The sequence below is a fragment of the Tachyglossus aculeatus genome, chromosome 9 (genome assembly GCF_015852505.1).
Source record: "Tachyglossus aculeatus isolate mTacAcu1 chromosome 9, mTacAcu1.pri, whole genome shotgun sequence".
In the NCBI taxonomy this organism is placed as follows: Eukaryota; Metazoa; Chordata; class Mammalia; order Monotremata; family Tachyglossidae; genus Tachyglossus; species Tachyglossus aculeatus.
Window position 1 is genome coordinate 50,856,259 of NC_052074.1, and position 16,501 is coordinate 50,872,759.

At 37.9% G+C, this 16,501-nt stretch overlaps 1 protein-coding gene across 3 annotated transcripts in view; it reads right to left on the reverse strand.

The window, feature by feature from the left end:
- GRB14 (growth factor receptor bound protein 14) overlaps window positions 1-16,501 on the reverse strand; it is a 72,616-nt gene that overhangs the window by 41,577 nt on the left and 14,538 nt on the right. Inside the window, exon 1 of one of the 3 annotated variants that reach the window (XM_038751526.1) lies at window positions 5,415-5,575. The exons of the other annotated variants lie outside the window; for them this stretch is intronic. Coding sequence (XP_038607454.1) covers window positions 5,415-5,477 — 63 coding nt within the window. The 5' untranslated portion in view covers window positions 5,478-5,575. Of the gene's footprint in view, window positions 1-5,414; window positions 5,576-16,501 lie in introns of those variants that run through there. 3 annotated transcript variants of the gene reach the window in all.

Sequence of the window (16,501 nt, forward strand, 5' to 3'; positions counted from 1 at the left end):
TTTGAGACAAACGACCACCAGAGGGAGCTTAAATATCCCACTGGTGCAATAAATATCATGTTTGCATAATTGTAGTTTAATTAGATAAAACCCACAGAGTTCAAGTAAATACATAGACTCATAATGCAGTCTAAATAAATAAAATCATAATAAAGGCTTATAAATTAAGTTGTAAGGAAGTCTAAAGTTATTCAAATAAGTGACTTCAGTGCCGTTACCTCCTTTGCACGGCTCCCTGTGCCTGGAGCGCCTAGGGAATCCATTTTTCAAAAATATAAAGAAAACTTGAAGAATAATAATAATTTATAATAATTATGGTACTTGCTAAGTGATTACTATGTGCCACACACTGTTCTAAGCACTGGGACAGTTACAAGTGTATCAGGTTGTTCATAGTCACTATCCTACACTGGGCTAATACTCTTAATCCCCGTTTTACAGATGAGGTAACTGAAGCTCAGAGAAGTGAAGTGACTTTTCCAAGGTCACACAGCAAACAAGTGGTGGAGGCAGGATTAGAACCCAGGTCCCTCTGACTTCCACTAAGCCACACTGCTTCTCTGCTGCTTTACCTTAACATCTAAAAAAAAAAAAGACCCAATTTTAGCTCCATGATAATCTATGATCATTACCTCATAAATTAAGGGAGGTTTTAACCTGAAAAATTCACCCCCTGGGGATAATGGATGCTCTAACATCTGATACCCTACAAGACGGTGGCATAGGCAGAATGCTCCAGTATATACCAGCTTCAAGGCAAACTGGAAAGGCAAGGGCTGGAAAAGAAGACAGCTCATTGCCCAACCTTAGCATGAGCGCTTTTACATGTACGTCATATGAATCCGCCAGATTCAAGACCTGGAAGCATAAGGGCAGCAAGAAGGGCAAGTCACCTCTCTCTTTATGCTTATGTTCTTTCACTGATTTAGCTCAGGACAAGGAGGGGCTTCTAGGGAAACATGATTCCCCTGCGTTATATCTCCTAGCTAACAGGGATTAGGGTGTGAAGTTTGGTGTATATTTCTTCAGGTTGTACAGGTGCCCACTAATTTTAATTGGATTATTTTTTTCTTTCTAATGCGTTCACTGTCTATAACTGGCCAGTCATACTGAACTCCTTTTAAATACCCATACTGTTCTCACTCAACAGTAGTTTCCAGGGCTCAGAGAAAGGATTCTGGGGTCAGGTTCTAAGCCTACCTTGGCAACCACCTTCCAGGTCATGGTGCTAAGGTACAGCACTGACAGAATGAGGGGTCACTTTAGACATAAATTGGTCCTGCACATAAGAAAGTTCACAGGCACATCAACGGCCTGAATCCCTGCCAGTTAGCCCTGCTCCTGGGGTATCGTAACAGCCAAGAAAAGAGAGTGTGAGGGGCACTGCACAAACAGCCAGCACTGCAATAAATTCCTTTCCACAGGTTCTGGGTCCCAAAGTTTCAGGTCGGAGACGTTCGTCCGTCACTCGAGGTGGGAGACTCCATCACTATCTGCAGAGCACTATAATGAATGCTTGGGGGAGTAAAACTGAAGATAAGTCACCAACCTGGCCCTCAAAGTACTTACAATCTAGCAGGAAGGTTTAAACTTCACACCTTCACTGTTCAGATGGAAAACAAATATACAAAGCGGTGAGGGGCATGTGGAAATTTTTAAGCTCAAAGGCAATGACTACATGTCTTTTTGCAGAGCGTTCACAACCCCTTAAAATAAAATCAGCAAATTTCATTTGGACAGTTGTGTCCATTTGCCTGAGCCTAGACTAATGTGAGAATCATTACAGTCATAAACACAAATTGGGTTTCACATCACTAGAAAATAAATAGTTGTGGCTTACAGGGTCAGAGAAGGGTACTTGAAAAAACTAGTAGTATTAGAGACAAGATCATCTAAAATTGAAGTTGGAAAGAGAACTGAAGTTGCAAAACATGGATGCTATTTACAGATCTCCCCCTCACTCTTTGGTGACCATGGCATATTATCTGCTACTCTGCCCTTCGGTATCCTCACCTATAAAATGTACAAAATAACAAACCTTTCTTGGAGGAACTTTCCAAATGAAGCAAAGGATCTTTTAAGCATTCATTAAACTGAATGAGCACGTTGTTCAGTTTGGTAGTGAATTTTTTAGGAGGTAATGCAAATTTTAGAGGTTGTTGTCAATCAATCAATCAATCAATCGTATTTATTGAGCGCTTACTGTGTGCAGAGCACTGTACTAAGCGCTTGGGAAGTACAAGTTGGCAACATATAGAGACAGTCCCTACCCAACAATGTGCTCACAGTCTAAAAGGGGGAGACAGAGAACAAAACCAAACATACTAACAAAACAAAATAAATAGAATAGATATGTACAAGTAAAATAAATAGAGTAATAAATATGTACAAACATATATACATATATACAGGTGCCGTGGGGAAGGGAAGGAGGTAAGATGGGGGGGGATGGAGAGGGGGATGAGGGGGAGAGGAAGGAAGGGGCTCAGTCTGGGAAGGCCTCCTTGAGGAGGTGAGCTCTCAGTAGGGCCTTGAAGGGAGGAAGAGAGCTAGCTTGGTGGATGGGCAGAGGGAGGCCATTCCAGGCCCGGGGGATGACGTGGGCCAGGGGTCGATGGCGGGACAGGCGAGAAGTAGGCGATGATGGTCACAGCCGAGGATGAAGTTGCAAAAAAGAAAGGTTTTTATGGGTTAAATAGCTTTGATGATCTTCCAAGACCAAAGTTCTCCATATCATATTTCTTTTTAAATTCCAATACTTTCCCCTCATCATTAACTACTGAATGACCAGTTTATTTCAAATTCAGACTGGCAGTTCAACAGTAGCAAAACGAAGGTGGGGAGAGTATGGACAAAAAATTCCTTTCACTTTATACACCCACGTACATTGACATTTGGGCTGAGAAGTCTTGCACTTAAAGGCAACTATTAAAATCTAGCCTGGATACAAATTCATAGGGAGGCAGTGTGGCCTAGTGGAAAACAACATTCAATCGGAACCAAGAGATCTGAGTTCTGTTGTCAACTCTACTACTGGATTACTGTGTGACCTTGAGCAAATTATTTAACTGGGTTTCAGCTTCCTCATCTGTAAAATGGAGATAAGATACCTGTTCTCACTACCTGTTTAGTTTAGTTTTTATGGCATGTGTTAAATGCTTACTATGTGCCAGTCATTCTACTAAGCACTGGGGGGTAGACACAAAATAATCAGTTTGAACACAGAACCTATCCCACATAGGGCTTACAGTCTTAATTTCCATTTTAAAGATGAGGTAACTGAGGTCCAGAGAAGTTAAATGACTTACCCAAGGTCACACAGCAGTCAAGTGGCAGAGCCAGAATTAGAAGTCAGGTCCTCGGACTCCTGCCAGTGCTCTTTCCATTGACTGTGGAAAGATCTCTGCACCTAATTTGATCACTTTTCATCAACCCCCTGATCTCAGTACAGTGCTTTGGCAATTAGGAAACACTTTATAAATAATGTAATAATTATTATATGCACTAAGTTGAATGCTAGTAGCTGGGAATAGTTGGTATATCTCAAAACTCCTGCTTCTTTAACTGTAAGCTCTGATCTAATGGAGAGGAGAAGGAATTAATGAATAGATTTACCACATTTAACAAAGAAAAACTTAATCCTTAAAATGAGAGGTGTGGAATAGCAGAATAGCCCAAGCCAAACCCACTAGAGTTAAAGTGCAAGGGTACATTAACCACACTATATTCTTTTAGTAACAGGAGATTTGAAAATATTTATGAAAATTTACTTTCATTTATTTAAAAGAAAAGTCAAATTTTAAAGGAGTGATGATCGAGGTTGATATAACTCCAGAATGCTCTGTGAACTGTTCAGATCTCACTCAGTAGTAAACACAATTATTTTCATAATGATATCTTATGCATTTTAATGTGAATTGCTACTTGTGGCTCGAATAAGCTTTCAAGCTTTATTTATATTACTTTCCCCAACACTTTGCTCTTTAGAGACCTCAAAAATAATACAACATTTCACTAATATTTTGAAATCACTTCTTAAAAAATCAAACACTTCAAATAAAACAAAAACATATGCTGCAACTTTGCATTATTAAATTTGCATAGTACAAAAAGAAATAACATACAATAAGAACTATTTCAAGCTCTGCCATCTAAATCCAGACAGCTAAAGATAAATCCAAAATTTTCTCCTATTTAGATTTCCATATACACACTAAAATGATGAAATGTAGTATGCTTAATGTTCAAAATATTTATTTTTTCTAAAGACAGGTAACCTACAGCATTGTTTCCAGTGCTCTACTGCATTAAATACAGGTTGAATAATAAAGGTATGGCTTTAGAATAAAACTTTTCACAATGACCATTGAACTTCATAAGAAAAAAAATGATGAAACTGTGCCCAGGATTAAGTTTAAATGAGACTATCAGACTATTTCCAAATCCAGTCCTTGGTGTCTAAGCATATAGAGTAATAAAGAGCTCAGTTTTTGCTATAGTAAAATAAAGTTTTACCTAATAGCTAGTTTTATAAAATTATATTTAGCACTTAATTGTTCTTAAATTAAGACAAGAGCAGAATGAGCTGCCATTACCTATATTAACCATCAGAAAACAAACATTTAATTAAATCATGAATACCTATGGATACAAGAAAGGACACAACCTTAGGCTGCTGATTATATGCTTAGTTTCTATGGAATGGTCCTTCAAAGAGTTCCTCCCCTCATCAGCCTATATATTTGCAAGAATGGGAGAGTAAATAGTACATACATTCACGTTGAGTTCATTATTTTGGGTAGATTAAATCATTCATTCACTAAAAAGCACAATTAAATACTGCACTGTCACAAATCTTTAAAACTTTCCAGGAAACAAAAATATTTCTTTATTGGGTTAGGAATGTGTTTTACACAGTTAAGACCTGAATTTCCACAAACTGAAATTTCATTTTAAATAGACCAGGCAGTAATGGTCCAAGCAAGTTGCATAGCTGCACTTCTGGCTAGATGATAAAGCAGCCAAATATTCAATTACTGCTATTTAGCAATGCCAACAAAAATATCATGACACAAGAAAACAAAGTGCTTCTTTGCAGAATGACATTACAAAAACAAGATATAAAGGAATAAATGTTCTTAACACACTGCTTCACAACATTATGCAATTACCTGAATAGAAGCACTGTTGCTCCTCTATGGTAGCTTCTGTGCCATAAAAAATCTGTCCATACCTGAATGTTTGCATAGAACATTTTCTTTTTTCTACACAAGTCAAAATAACTTATTCTGGTACTTATTCTGGAACTCAGTGCATTATTTTTTTCCCCAAGTTATATAGATAAAGTACCCTTCATTATTCAGAATTTTTAGCTGAAAATATGAGGAAGGGAAAGGGAGAAGGAAGTGTCCTACCCTTTTCTGAAGAACTATTGGCGTTATAGCAGGCAGAGTTACCCTTCTTGCATACAAACTCATATCTGCTGTTCACGGACCTATCCGGTCATGCAGGATATCCACAAAATGAAGCAAGTCCTTGGCAGACTTCTCAGTGTTCCAGTTCTCCAAATCTAATATCTCGGAGTCAGAGCAAAGGAGTAGCTAAGAATGCAATACATGTCACCCTGTTTATGGGATTTCAACCCTACCCAGAGCCAATTAAGGATGACGGAGGGACAGGATGACCCAGCAACCAATCATATCCTTTGAAAACTTCTCCTCTGTCTTTTGTAACATATTCTGATACTTTTGTTTATGATATTTAAAGAACCAGATTAATGGATATTTAATTTAGTTGATTTTTTTTTCTCCCACAAGACCGGGTATTTCAATGCCCTACTGTTATGTCTTTCTTTTACTGCAGCATTTGAACATATGGCAAATAAGAAGCTGTTTTCTCTGGTTTGTTTAAAATGAGTAATAGCTATTGTATTTTAGTGGTTTAATAGCTTATCCATTCATAAAATATGTTATTGGATCAATTTAGAGAGATTACACTTAGATGATTGAAACCGTCATACTGAAATGAAATTCTAGATGGCATTTTAACTGTACCATCATAATGCCTAATCAGAAGGTTGTAATTTACATAGTGGAACAAACTAGAAAATTTGATATTTAATGTTCCAAATAGTTTTGTTCTAAAAACAGTAAACACAATTTTTTGCTTCCAGTGCTCTACAAAAGAAGCACCGTTATATCTTCAAAAGTTTCCCACAAAGTATCTCATAAACAATTGATTTCAAAAAGATGAAACCACAGTTTGGTTTTTAAAACTGGTATTTAAACATAAATGAAGGGAAACAATGTATCCTGTCACTTTTAGAATATATTTCATTCAAAAATTGATGTATCTTTGGAAACGATGCCAAACACTACATTCACTTTTTATAGTTCCTTTTCCATAGAATCACTGGAAGAAAGGGTGTGTTTGTGTGTGTGTGTGTGTGTGTGTGTGTGTGTGTGTGTGTGTGTGTGTTTAGTGGGGGGTAGGGGGGAAGGAATGATGACAGATCCTAAAAGTCACATGCAAGTATTTTAAATAATACTTAATATAAATCTAAATAATGAATGGTTAAAGGAAACCTTCAATAAGGTTATCTAATAATCAGAGGTTTTGAAATCGTAACCTAATCTAAATTTTCTCTATTACAAAAAGACCTCACAGATGAATTCCTTTAATCTTTATTAACCGTAACACAGTGCAGTTCAACCATAAATTAAGATTAAGCTCAACAAACATAATGTAAAAAGAACCCTATTTTAGAGAAATATGATAACATCACCTTTGTAGAACTACACATCATAGAAGCCTGCAACAATGCATTGATATGAATCTCATTTCACGTCCCCAAATATCAGATCACACTTTCCTGGGCCATATGATTTAGTGTTTCGGATTTACTGCATCTGACTTATGCTGGCACAATTACTATTTGCCATCGCACACATCATAACAAAACAGAAACTATAAGATGTGAAAAGCTTCTTCAGTGATTTTCCAAGGCTAATACAGTGATAATGGAACCACAAGGTTCCCATTTTCCAGTCCTTCTACTTCAGGCCACTAGACTCCTGTGTAGGTCACAATAATACTAATTGTGGTATTTATTCAGCACCTACTGTGTGCCAGACACTGTACTAACCACTGGGGTGGATACAACCAAATTGGGTTGGACATAGTCCCTCTCCCACGTGGGGCTCACAGTCTCAAACCTCATTTCACAGATGAGGTAACTGAGGCACAGGAAAGTGAAACGACTTGTCCAAGGTCTCACAGCAGACAAGTGGCAGAGTCAGGATTAGAACCCATGACTTTCTGACTCCCAGTCCCACGCCAGGCTGCTTACAACTGTAAAGAGTGTCATGCAACAATACCTACAACACAAAGAGTCCTCTTAGCAGTTGCGAGACCCCAAATACTCATTATAAGCCATTCTTTCTTGTCTATTGTTTCTTGGGAGATACTGCAGAGACAGCTTCACACTGATGTATTTTCTTCTAGTTTTCTGGCTTCCTTATGAGTGAAACTTTGAAACACATTGTATTGTTAAGCAGTGTGTTCAATTCCCAGCAGGGGATCCTGATGAACTGTCATCTGGGAATTTCAGTACAGTCAATCCCCCGGTACAGGTCAGTGTAATTTCAAACTATCTCCACTGAATAATACACAATAGGAGAGCCTATTAAGTGGACAATTTTCTAATTTGGTTATACATCAGCAGAACATTTGATTTTCATGTTCTCGCCTATCAGCATTACAGAAGAAAGGGACTGGAAGTTGTACAACTATTCCCCTAGTGTCTGATAACGCTCTTGGGTCATTATCAAGAGCCTGCAGCTGTTCACAAAATCAAAGACTGAATGAGATCAGCAATATGAGTTTTTAGTACCGGTATAAAAAACACAATTTATAGTCATGTACATGCTCAAAATGAGCATCTCAATTTTGGTTTCCTTCCCTGAAATATAGCTGCTGTTGAATAAAGCTACATTAATTCATGTGTGATCGTACTAGGAAACAATACTTGAGTATGGTAATGCGGAGTATTAGGAGACCTAAGGCCTCAACTGAAATAATTACTGACACTTTTGTTTGGGAATGGAAAGTGCACATTCAGTAGGGTAGGGTAGCTGTCCCAGGCCAAGTCCTCTTTCTCCCCCTTCCTTTAATCTTGACTATCTCTCTTTGGAAATCTAAGAGTAGCTTCCCCTGAAATGGAAATTTAAAATCTCCCAAGAACCAACTTGGGATGCCCAATCATTAGGTTACACATAAATGCAATGTTCAAGTGATATTTTAGCATCTTTGCTTTGATTTAACTATCCTGTTCTTTCAAAGTCATGTTATTTCCTACAGAAACTATAGGTGTAATTATCCTGTTTACCTAAACTGCAATACCTGTACAAGCACAAAAGGAAGAAAAATAAGGTTTCCTAAATTGAGTTGAAGATAGAACTTGGGAGACAATACAATCCTTAGGAAGAGAAAGAAAGGAACATTCCCTATCTTCTTTGAGACCACTTTCCTTGAGAGAATGTTTCTCACAACCAGAAAGCTAATATATATATGCAGAAACATACTTAGTTTTTATATCACCAATATAACTTTCTATAGCTCCATGTAATCATATCTACATATTACTCCTTATCATATCTTCTAGCTTCAGATAAATAATTTCTCTCTTTTGGGTGTCCCCATCATTCAAAAGGCAATTGGGATAGTAAAGATCTCAAGCTGATCTTCTAAAAAAGCTCAAACTACCAGTTACTTGAAAAAAATGGTTTCTGCATGACCAGTTCAATAATTGAACATCTGTTTTAACACCAAAAATGTATAATGTGAAGAGGACACACAGAGGAGCAACTCAAAAATGAAAAAAAACACCCTGAAAATAAAGGCACGTATGGCTTAACCAATTTGATGTATGCATTGAAATAAGTGCTAATCATGATGCATGTGCTATTTAGCCTTAAGCATTTTGTGGGATATTGATTTTCCTTTTAAAAAGAGTTTTGTATTTAATAAAGAGCACCACTAAAAGTGGCACAATAGCATGAAGCTTATATAAACTCCAAATATATTTGTACATTTTTTTCATTCATTCAGCCATATTCATTGAATGCTTACTATGTGCCAAACACTGTAATAAGTGCTTGGGAGAGTACACTATAACAATAAAGACACATCCCTGACCACAGTGAGCTTACACCAATAATAACAATAATGACATTTACTTCTGCTTTCCAAGCTGTCTTAAATAAAGCTCATTTCTCGAGGATTGATATCCTTAAACAACACAGAGAGACAGATAAATATCCTCAGCCCTGTTGAACTTACTCTTCATTCATGCAGTCACAATGATCTGTAGCATGTATGTAGTATTAATTAACATACCCAATTACTTAAGTTTTCATTCAAATATATATATAGAGAAAAATTTCCCTTCCTCCTTTCTGAAAATTATTTTAATATCTGTCTCCCATGCTTGACCGTACATTCTTCTTTGAGAGCAGGAATCATGTCTTTAACTTTTTCATACTTTCTCAAGAACTTTGTACCATTCTCTACACACAGTGCAAATTCAACAAATGCTATTGATTTATTGATTGGTCTTCTTTCCCCATGACATAATAGTTATTAAAATGCCTATTCAGGAGCCATTAGAACTACTATTTCTTCTAGACTGTGAGCCCCTTGTTGGGTAGGGACCATCTCTATATGTTGCCAACTTGCACTTCCCAAGCACTCAGTACAGTGGTCTGCACACAGTAAGTGCTCAATAAATATGATTGAATGAATGAATGAATACTATTAATATTATCTTTGCATTTTCACATTGATATGCTAAATTTTAAACAACTTGTTTTTTCACTATTCTCTTCCTTCAGATATACTTCTCGAGGTTTTAAAGCAAGTGTATGTATGAGGTATTGGGTAGACAGATATAGAGAAGCAGCATGGCTCAGTGGAAAGAGCAAGGGCTTTGGAGCCAGAGGTCATGGGTTCAAATCCCCGATCTGCTAATTGTTAGCTGTGTGACTTTGGGCAAGTCACTTAACTTCTCTGTGCCTCAGTTACCTCATCTGTAAAATGGGTATTAAGACTGTGAGCCCCCTGTGGGACAACCTGATCACCTTGTAACCTCCCTAGCACTTAGAACAGTGCTTTGCACATAGTAAGCACTTAATAAATGCCATTATTATTATTATTAGATATAAAAATGGTGCATACATTTGCATTTTTTAAAGATTGCAAACAGGAGACATTCAGCGAAATATCAGTCGATAGATATAGTGAGTGCCTTCTGCTACAAGTGCTTGGGCGAGTACCACAGAATTAGTATACATTTTTCAGTCTCCCTGCAATTTCTATGGCTAATATTGCTCTTATTTTCATAAAATAGAAGCAGCATGTCTTAGTGGATAGTGCACAGGTCTGGAGTCAGAAGGACCCAGGTTCTATTTCTGCCTCTGCCATTTGTCTGCTGTGTGACCTTGGGCAAGTCGTTTCACTTCTCTGTGCCTCAGTTATCTCATCTGTAAAACAGGGATTAAGAGTATGTGCCCCATTTAGGACAGGGACTGTGTTCTACCTGATTAGCTTGTGTCTACTCCAGTCCTTAGAACAGGTCTTGGCACATAGTAAGCTCTTAACAAGTATCAAAAGAATAATAATAATAATAAAATATTCATATAACATTGTATCCAATTAAATATTCTTTAAAATGTAATTACTCAACTTAAGCACAATAATTATTAGCAACTGAAAGATCCTAGACTGGGTGAGGAGTGCTTAAGTTTTGATAATACAGCTCATTTCCTGGCAGCATCTTTACCTTCAAGTCCTACAGAAATTTAATAAAACACTGAATTTATTTGAGCGCCTACTCAAATAAAGGATATCAATCCTGGAGCAATGAGCTTTATTTAAGACAGCTTGGAAAGCAGAAGTAAATGTCATTATTATAATTATTATTGGTGTAGGAGCATTCTACTCAAACATGCCCATAGGCCACCTGACTTCATGTGCTCTGCCAGCCAGAGCCTTTGTTAATGTTTAGAGCTGGCACAAGTCAACACAGCATTATTCTTTTCCTTCTCCTCTAGACTGCAAGCTCATTGTGGGCAGAGAGTGTATCTACCAACTCTGTTATATTGTGCTCTCCCACGTGCTTAGTACAGTGCTCTGCACATTGTAATCACTCAATAAATACCATTGATTGATTGATTGATTGATTGATTTTAGACTCTTAAAATGTTAGCCCCATGTGGGACAAGAGCTATGTCTGATCTGATTATGTTGAATCTATCTCAGAGCTCAGCTTAGTGTTTTGCACATACTATTATTATTCTTCATTTTCAGATTTCACCTTGAGATTCTACAGGAATTTGTTAGCTCTTACTATTTTACTCAGAAAATCAGATGGATGTTGGAGCTTAAAATGAGAGCAAATGGCTGTGCTACTGTTTTAGACAGTGCTCAGCAATATGCCTGCCTACGTTCCTGAGAGGGGCACTGAGGGGCAATATGAGTTAATGGGTTAATGCAAGGCAAAAAATAGGAGTCAGAAGACTCGAGTTATCATCCCAACCACACCACTGGCCTGCTGGGTGACCTTGTTTAAATCATTTATTCTCTCTTGGCCTCCCTCTTAGATAGAAAATCTCATATGGGTCAGGAACTGTGTCTGATTAGCTTGCCTAACCCAGTACATAGCACACTGCATTGGTACATAGTAAGTGTACCATCATTTTAAAAAATCATTTACTGTAATTAAAAAAAAAACACTGGGAGAAATGGTGTCAGAATACAGCCATGATTGGGTCAGCTGTAATTTCCCCCAGAACCTGGGCCATATTTGCTTGCCAACTTGTACTTCCCAAGCACTTAGTACAGTGCTCTGCACACAGTAAGCGCCCAATGAATACGATTGAATGAATTTGTTTGGGGCGTGGCTCAGCGGCAAGAGCACGGGCTTGGGAGTCAGAGGTCATGGGTTCTAATTCCAGCTCCGCCACATGTCTGCTGTGTGACCTTGGGAAAGTCACTTAACTTCTCTGAGCCTCAGTTACCTCATCTGTAAAATGGGGATTAAGACTGTGAGCCCTACATGGGACAACCTGATCACCTTGTTTTCCCCTCCAGTGCTTTGAACAGTGCTTTGCACATAGTAAGTGCTTAATAAATGTCATTATTATTATTATAGTAAGTGCTTAACAAATGCCATCATTATTATTGGGGCTCTATCTGGCACTAGCCAGGGAACAGCCCTAGTCCACTTCCCAGCAGTGAAGGTAACTAGGAACTGTTACCCAGGGGGAGATCATTTTGTCAACTGCAGGTAGATTATTCGAGCAAATAAAATTCTCTCATTTTAAATTCAACTATCTAAATGAATCCTGAAATTGGTAGATTGAAAGGCAGAAAGGTTATTACTTAGATTGAAAATCCATTAGGAAAGGATAGCTAACTTTATGCTTTTTACACATATCTACAATGTGCATTAACATGCAGTAGCTAATTCTGCCCAGGGGAAAACTAATACCCATTTGGCAAAGGGGAAAAAAAGGCAGAATTCACATGTTTCCTAATGGTTATAGAAATTTGCCTCATTAGTCAGTCAGTGGTAAGGAAATTTGCTACCAGTACTTTGTTGCCATAATTTTACATGAAAAAAGCATTAGACTGTGATCAGGGAATTCTTTTTCCCAAAGGTTATGTCCTCAAGCAAGCTTTCTGAAAGGCTCAAGGATCAGCCTGATGGATGGCTGCCGTCTGAGGGTCCTGATGGCTCAGTGCTGGACCCTTTCCACATTTGCCAGACTACTCCTGTACTCTAGGATATCTTCATGGGTTAGAGATAGAGGCTACAAAGGTCAAAAAGCCATCTGTCAATCAGAAAGACTTTCTGACGTAAGGGTTCCCAGAACAGTCTTCTAGGTTGGGACTAATGTACTTGGCCCATGTGTAAATTGAGCAACACTTTCTGATGATTATTGGGACACAGAAGCTAAGCTGCTAAACCGTTCCTCCCTCTCAATTTCCATTTTAACAATAAAAATGACAATGATGATGATAATCAATATTTATTAAGCACTTATTGTCTACAAAGCAATATATTATGGGTTGGAAGTAGATAACAAAGAATAATGACTGAGACAGTCTTTGTTCCACCAGGGCTAGCTATCTAATAAATATGGAGATAGGGAGAGCAGTTTCCAATCTTAGAGATGAGGAAAATGCGGCTCACAGAGGTTTAGTGATTTTCCAAAGGAGAACCCAATTTTCCTGACTCCCAATCCAACATCCTTTCCTAGGCCATGCTTCCTTCTATGTGTTGCTGAAGTGTTTTCCTGCCTGAAATTCCTTCCCCTCACTTTCATTTAGTCATGTTCCTCCTTCTTCAAACTTTCCTAGATAATTCATCTTTTTATGCCATCATGTAATTATCTATATATTCATTAGTGATCAGTTTATTTACCTGCATATTATTTTTATCTGTTTTTTCATCTGAATTACTTATAGTCATCAGTTGAACACTAATCATTTACCTATTAGCTTTCTAAATGTTCCACATTTACCAACTACAGAGTTTTGCAAATAATGGGCACTTGATAAATACAGTTGCAATTCATACAAGTACAACCTCTGCATGCTCAAGTTGAGAGAGGAATTTTCTACCTCAAAATTAAATTTTTTAAATATATATTTCTGACTTTGTTCAGACTCTGCCAATGAGTGCTTCAAAGAAATTCTGAGTCCACTCCGCAGCACTAGCCTTTATCTGGGGACAGGTGGAGACAGAATCATTCGCAACTTTTTCCATCTATTCCCTAGTACCACAGCTGGTGGTCTAATTCTGGAGTTGGAGAGCTACTAAGGGGAATTCTTCCATCTACATTATTAGCTGTCCTAAGGTGATTCTAGGGCACTGTGTTAATGAAGGTGCCATCTTTCAGATCAGTTTTGGGTCTCACATCCAGACCACCTGTCCTGCTGAAAGATACAACTGGGATCTTTCAAAGGGAGAATATTAACCCCAATACCTTGGCAAAGCTCCCAAAGTGTGCAGTGCCATGGTTACAGATGCCCAAACATAGACACAGTCTAACAGACTCAAAGTAATACAAAGAGATTCAAGTTTGTTCTCTCACAGTAAGCCACAAACTGTGGCTCCCCTGCCAAGGTCTCCGAGTGTCACCTTTCTGTCTCTTCCCTGACCTCGTGCTCCCTATATTATACAAGGAGAAGCGGGGCGGAAGGAATGAATGTGAAGGACAGAAAGAATACCAGGTAGCAAACTTTTCAACCCAGCAACTATTCAGAAGTCAGGGAAGGCAGGGAGCGAGGCAGTGAATGGGAATGAGGGATAGAAAGTGGACCTAGATTGGCACTGGGAGCCAGAGAGAAAGTTCACTCTTTCCACCTCTCCTACCTTCCAATGCTTCCCATGAGCCTTTCCACTCTCCTCAAGGAGAATCAGGGAAGATAAGGAAAATGGTGTAGACACTCCAGAGTAGTTTTTTGGTCTCTTATGACTGAAGTTTTTATCACACCTGGAAATTGACATATTGATCCAAACATACTTGGCCTAAGATTGATGGGAAATATTCAGAATGGACATTCTCCATTATAATGATGTTGTTATCTTGTCTGAAAGCAGGGCTATAGAGATTCTAAAGGTTCCTTATAAGCTTAATATTTTAAGCCTTTATCTACTACTAAATTGCTTCCATTAATTTCAAAAGGTTAACTTGCTTTCTAAAAGAACGGGAGGGTTCACTTTAGTCCTTCCTTGGTGTTATTTGGCTAAGCAACCCCGATCTCTTAAAAAAAAAGTTTTGGAGTCAAAGATTTGATCACACAAATTTGGGGTTTGATGGACAACTGGATATATATACACATATGTGTGAATATGCTAACGAGGATGTAAATAAATTCGTAAGTGTTAGAGCTGGCTAAAGGAACGATATGGATCAGCTTGTTGGGAAATTAATCAGGGAGAGCTTGTTTGAGGAGGTGGGATTGTCAAAGGGATTTGAAGATGGGGAGAGCTGTACTCTGTCTGACGTAGGGAGGGAAGGGTAACCAAGCAGGGAAACATGTGCTAGAGGATGGAGGCAGGAGCCCAGAGCCCCTTAGGTTATAGGCTCTGCAACAGTTGCTCCATTCCACCAATGGATACCCCAGTTCTGGAGGTCTGTAAGGGAAAGGAGGAATGCCTTTTTAACCCAGTGACAACAAAATGGACAGAATTAATGTTCAAGCCAAAGGTTTACAGTTATTATTGGATCAACCACCACATATTTAAAGAAAATATCTTTTTCACTTCATTCTTATAAAAAAATCCTTTCGGAGTGAGCTACTCAAGACGTCTAATGAAATGGGTATTTGAGTTTCTCTCATGCATCAGTGGTGTCTTTATTACTGTTTTGGAATTAAAGTACGTTTGCTCTGAGGAGATTAAAAATAGCCATTAGTTTAGAAAAGCAAGAGAAACAAGCTGATAAGGATGCAAAGAGAACATTCTGTGGAATAAAATGTTCTTCACCTTGAGATTTCTGGCATTTTATTTTCACAGTTCAAATCAGACTCATGGAAACATGAAATTCTGAAACTACCTTGAACTTTTTCAGCACTGAATAATGTGAAAATAAGTTTGCATTCTCCTTGAGCAAAGCAAGAACTTTCAGGCAAATTATTCTGTTTGGAGTAAAGAAATATAAAACTGGCTTGTCCTCTAAAAGCCTGCTAAATAAAACTAATAGCTCTGATTCTAGTCTTCATTCCTTGAAATAACCCAACAAAGGACTTTATTTCATTTGAAAAGAATGAACTGAAAATAGAATAATAAATGGCATTTACTTACATTGCTATAAATGTGGTTATCAGTACAGGTTAACACTCTAATTGCATATTGTTAGGATCGCACAAAGACAAAAAAGGAAGAGAAAATTGACTTTGAACTTCGCAAATATTTGTACAGAAGAATAGCTAAAGGAACACATGGTTTCTTCCAATGCAACTCACCCTCTTTTATAATACAAATAGGTGTTCAAAATCGTAAAAAGGGGTCTCAAAATTTGGAAACCCTATGTATTGAGATTTGCTTTAAGGCCAATAAGAAAATGAGGCATTAAAATCGTGAGTGTAAATTAGCCTGAGCCCAAAGACTAGACAAAAGAAAAAAGAACCAAAAGAAGCTAACAATTCTAAATATGCAATTTATTATTATTATTAATAATAATAATAACAATAATATTTGTTAAGCCCTTACTATGTGTCAAGAACTGTTCTAAGTGCTGCGGTGGGGGTGGGGGTGGGGGGGAAATACAAGGTAATCAGGTTTTCCCAAGTGGAGCTCACAATCTTAATTCCCAATTTAGAGATGAGGTAACTGAGGCACAGAGAAGTTAAGTGACTTGCCCAAAGTTACACAGCTGACAAGTGGCAGAGCCGGAATTAAAACTCATGACCTCTGACTCTCAAGCCCAGGCTC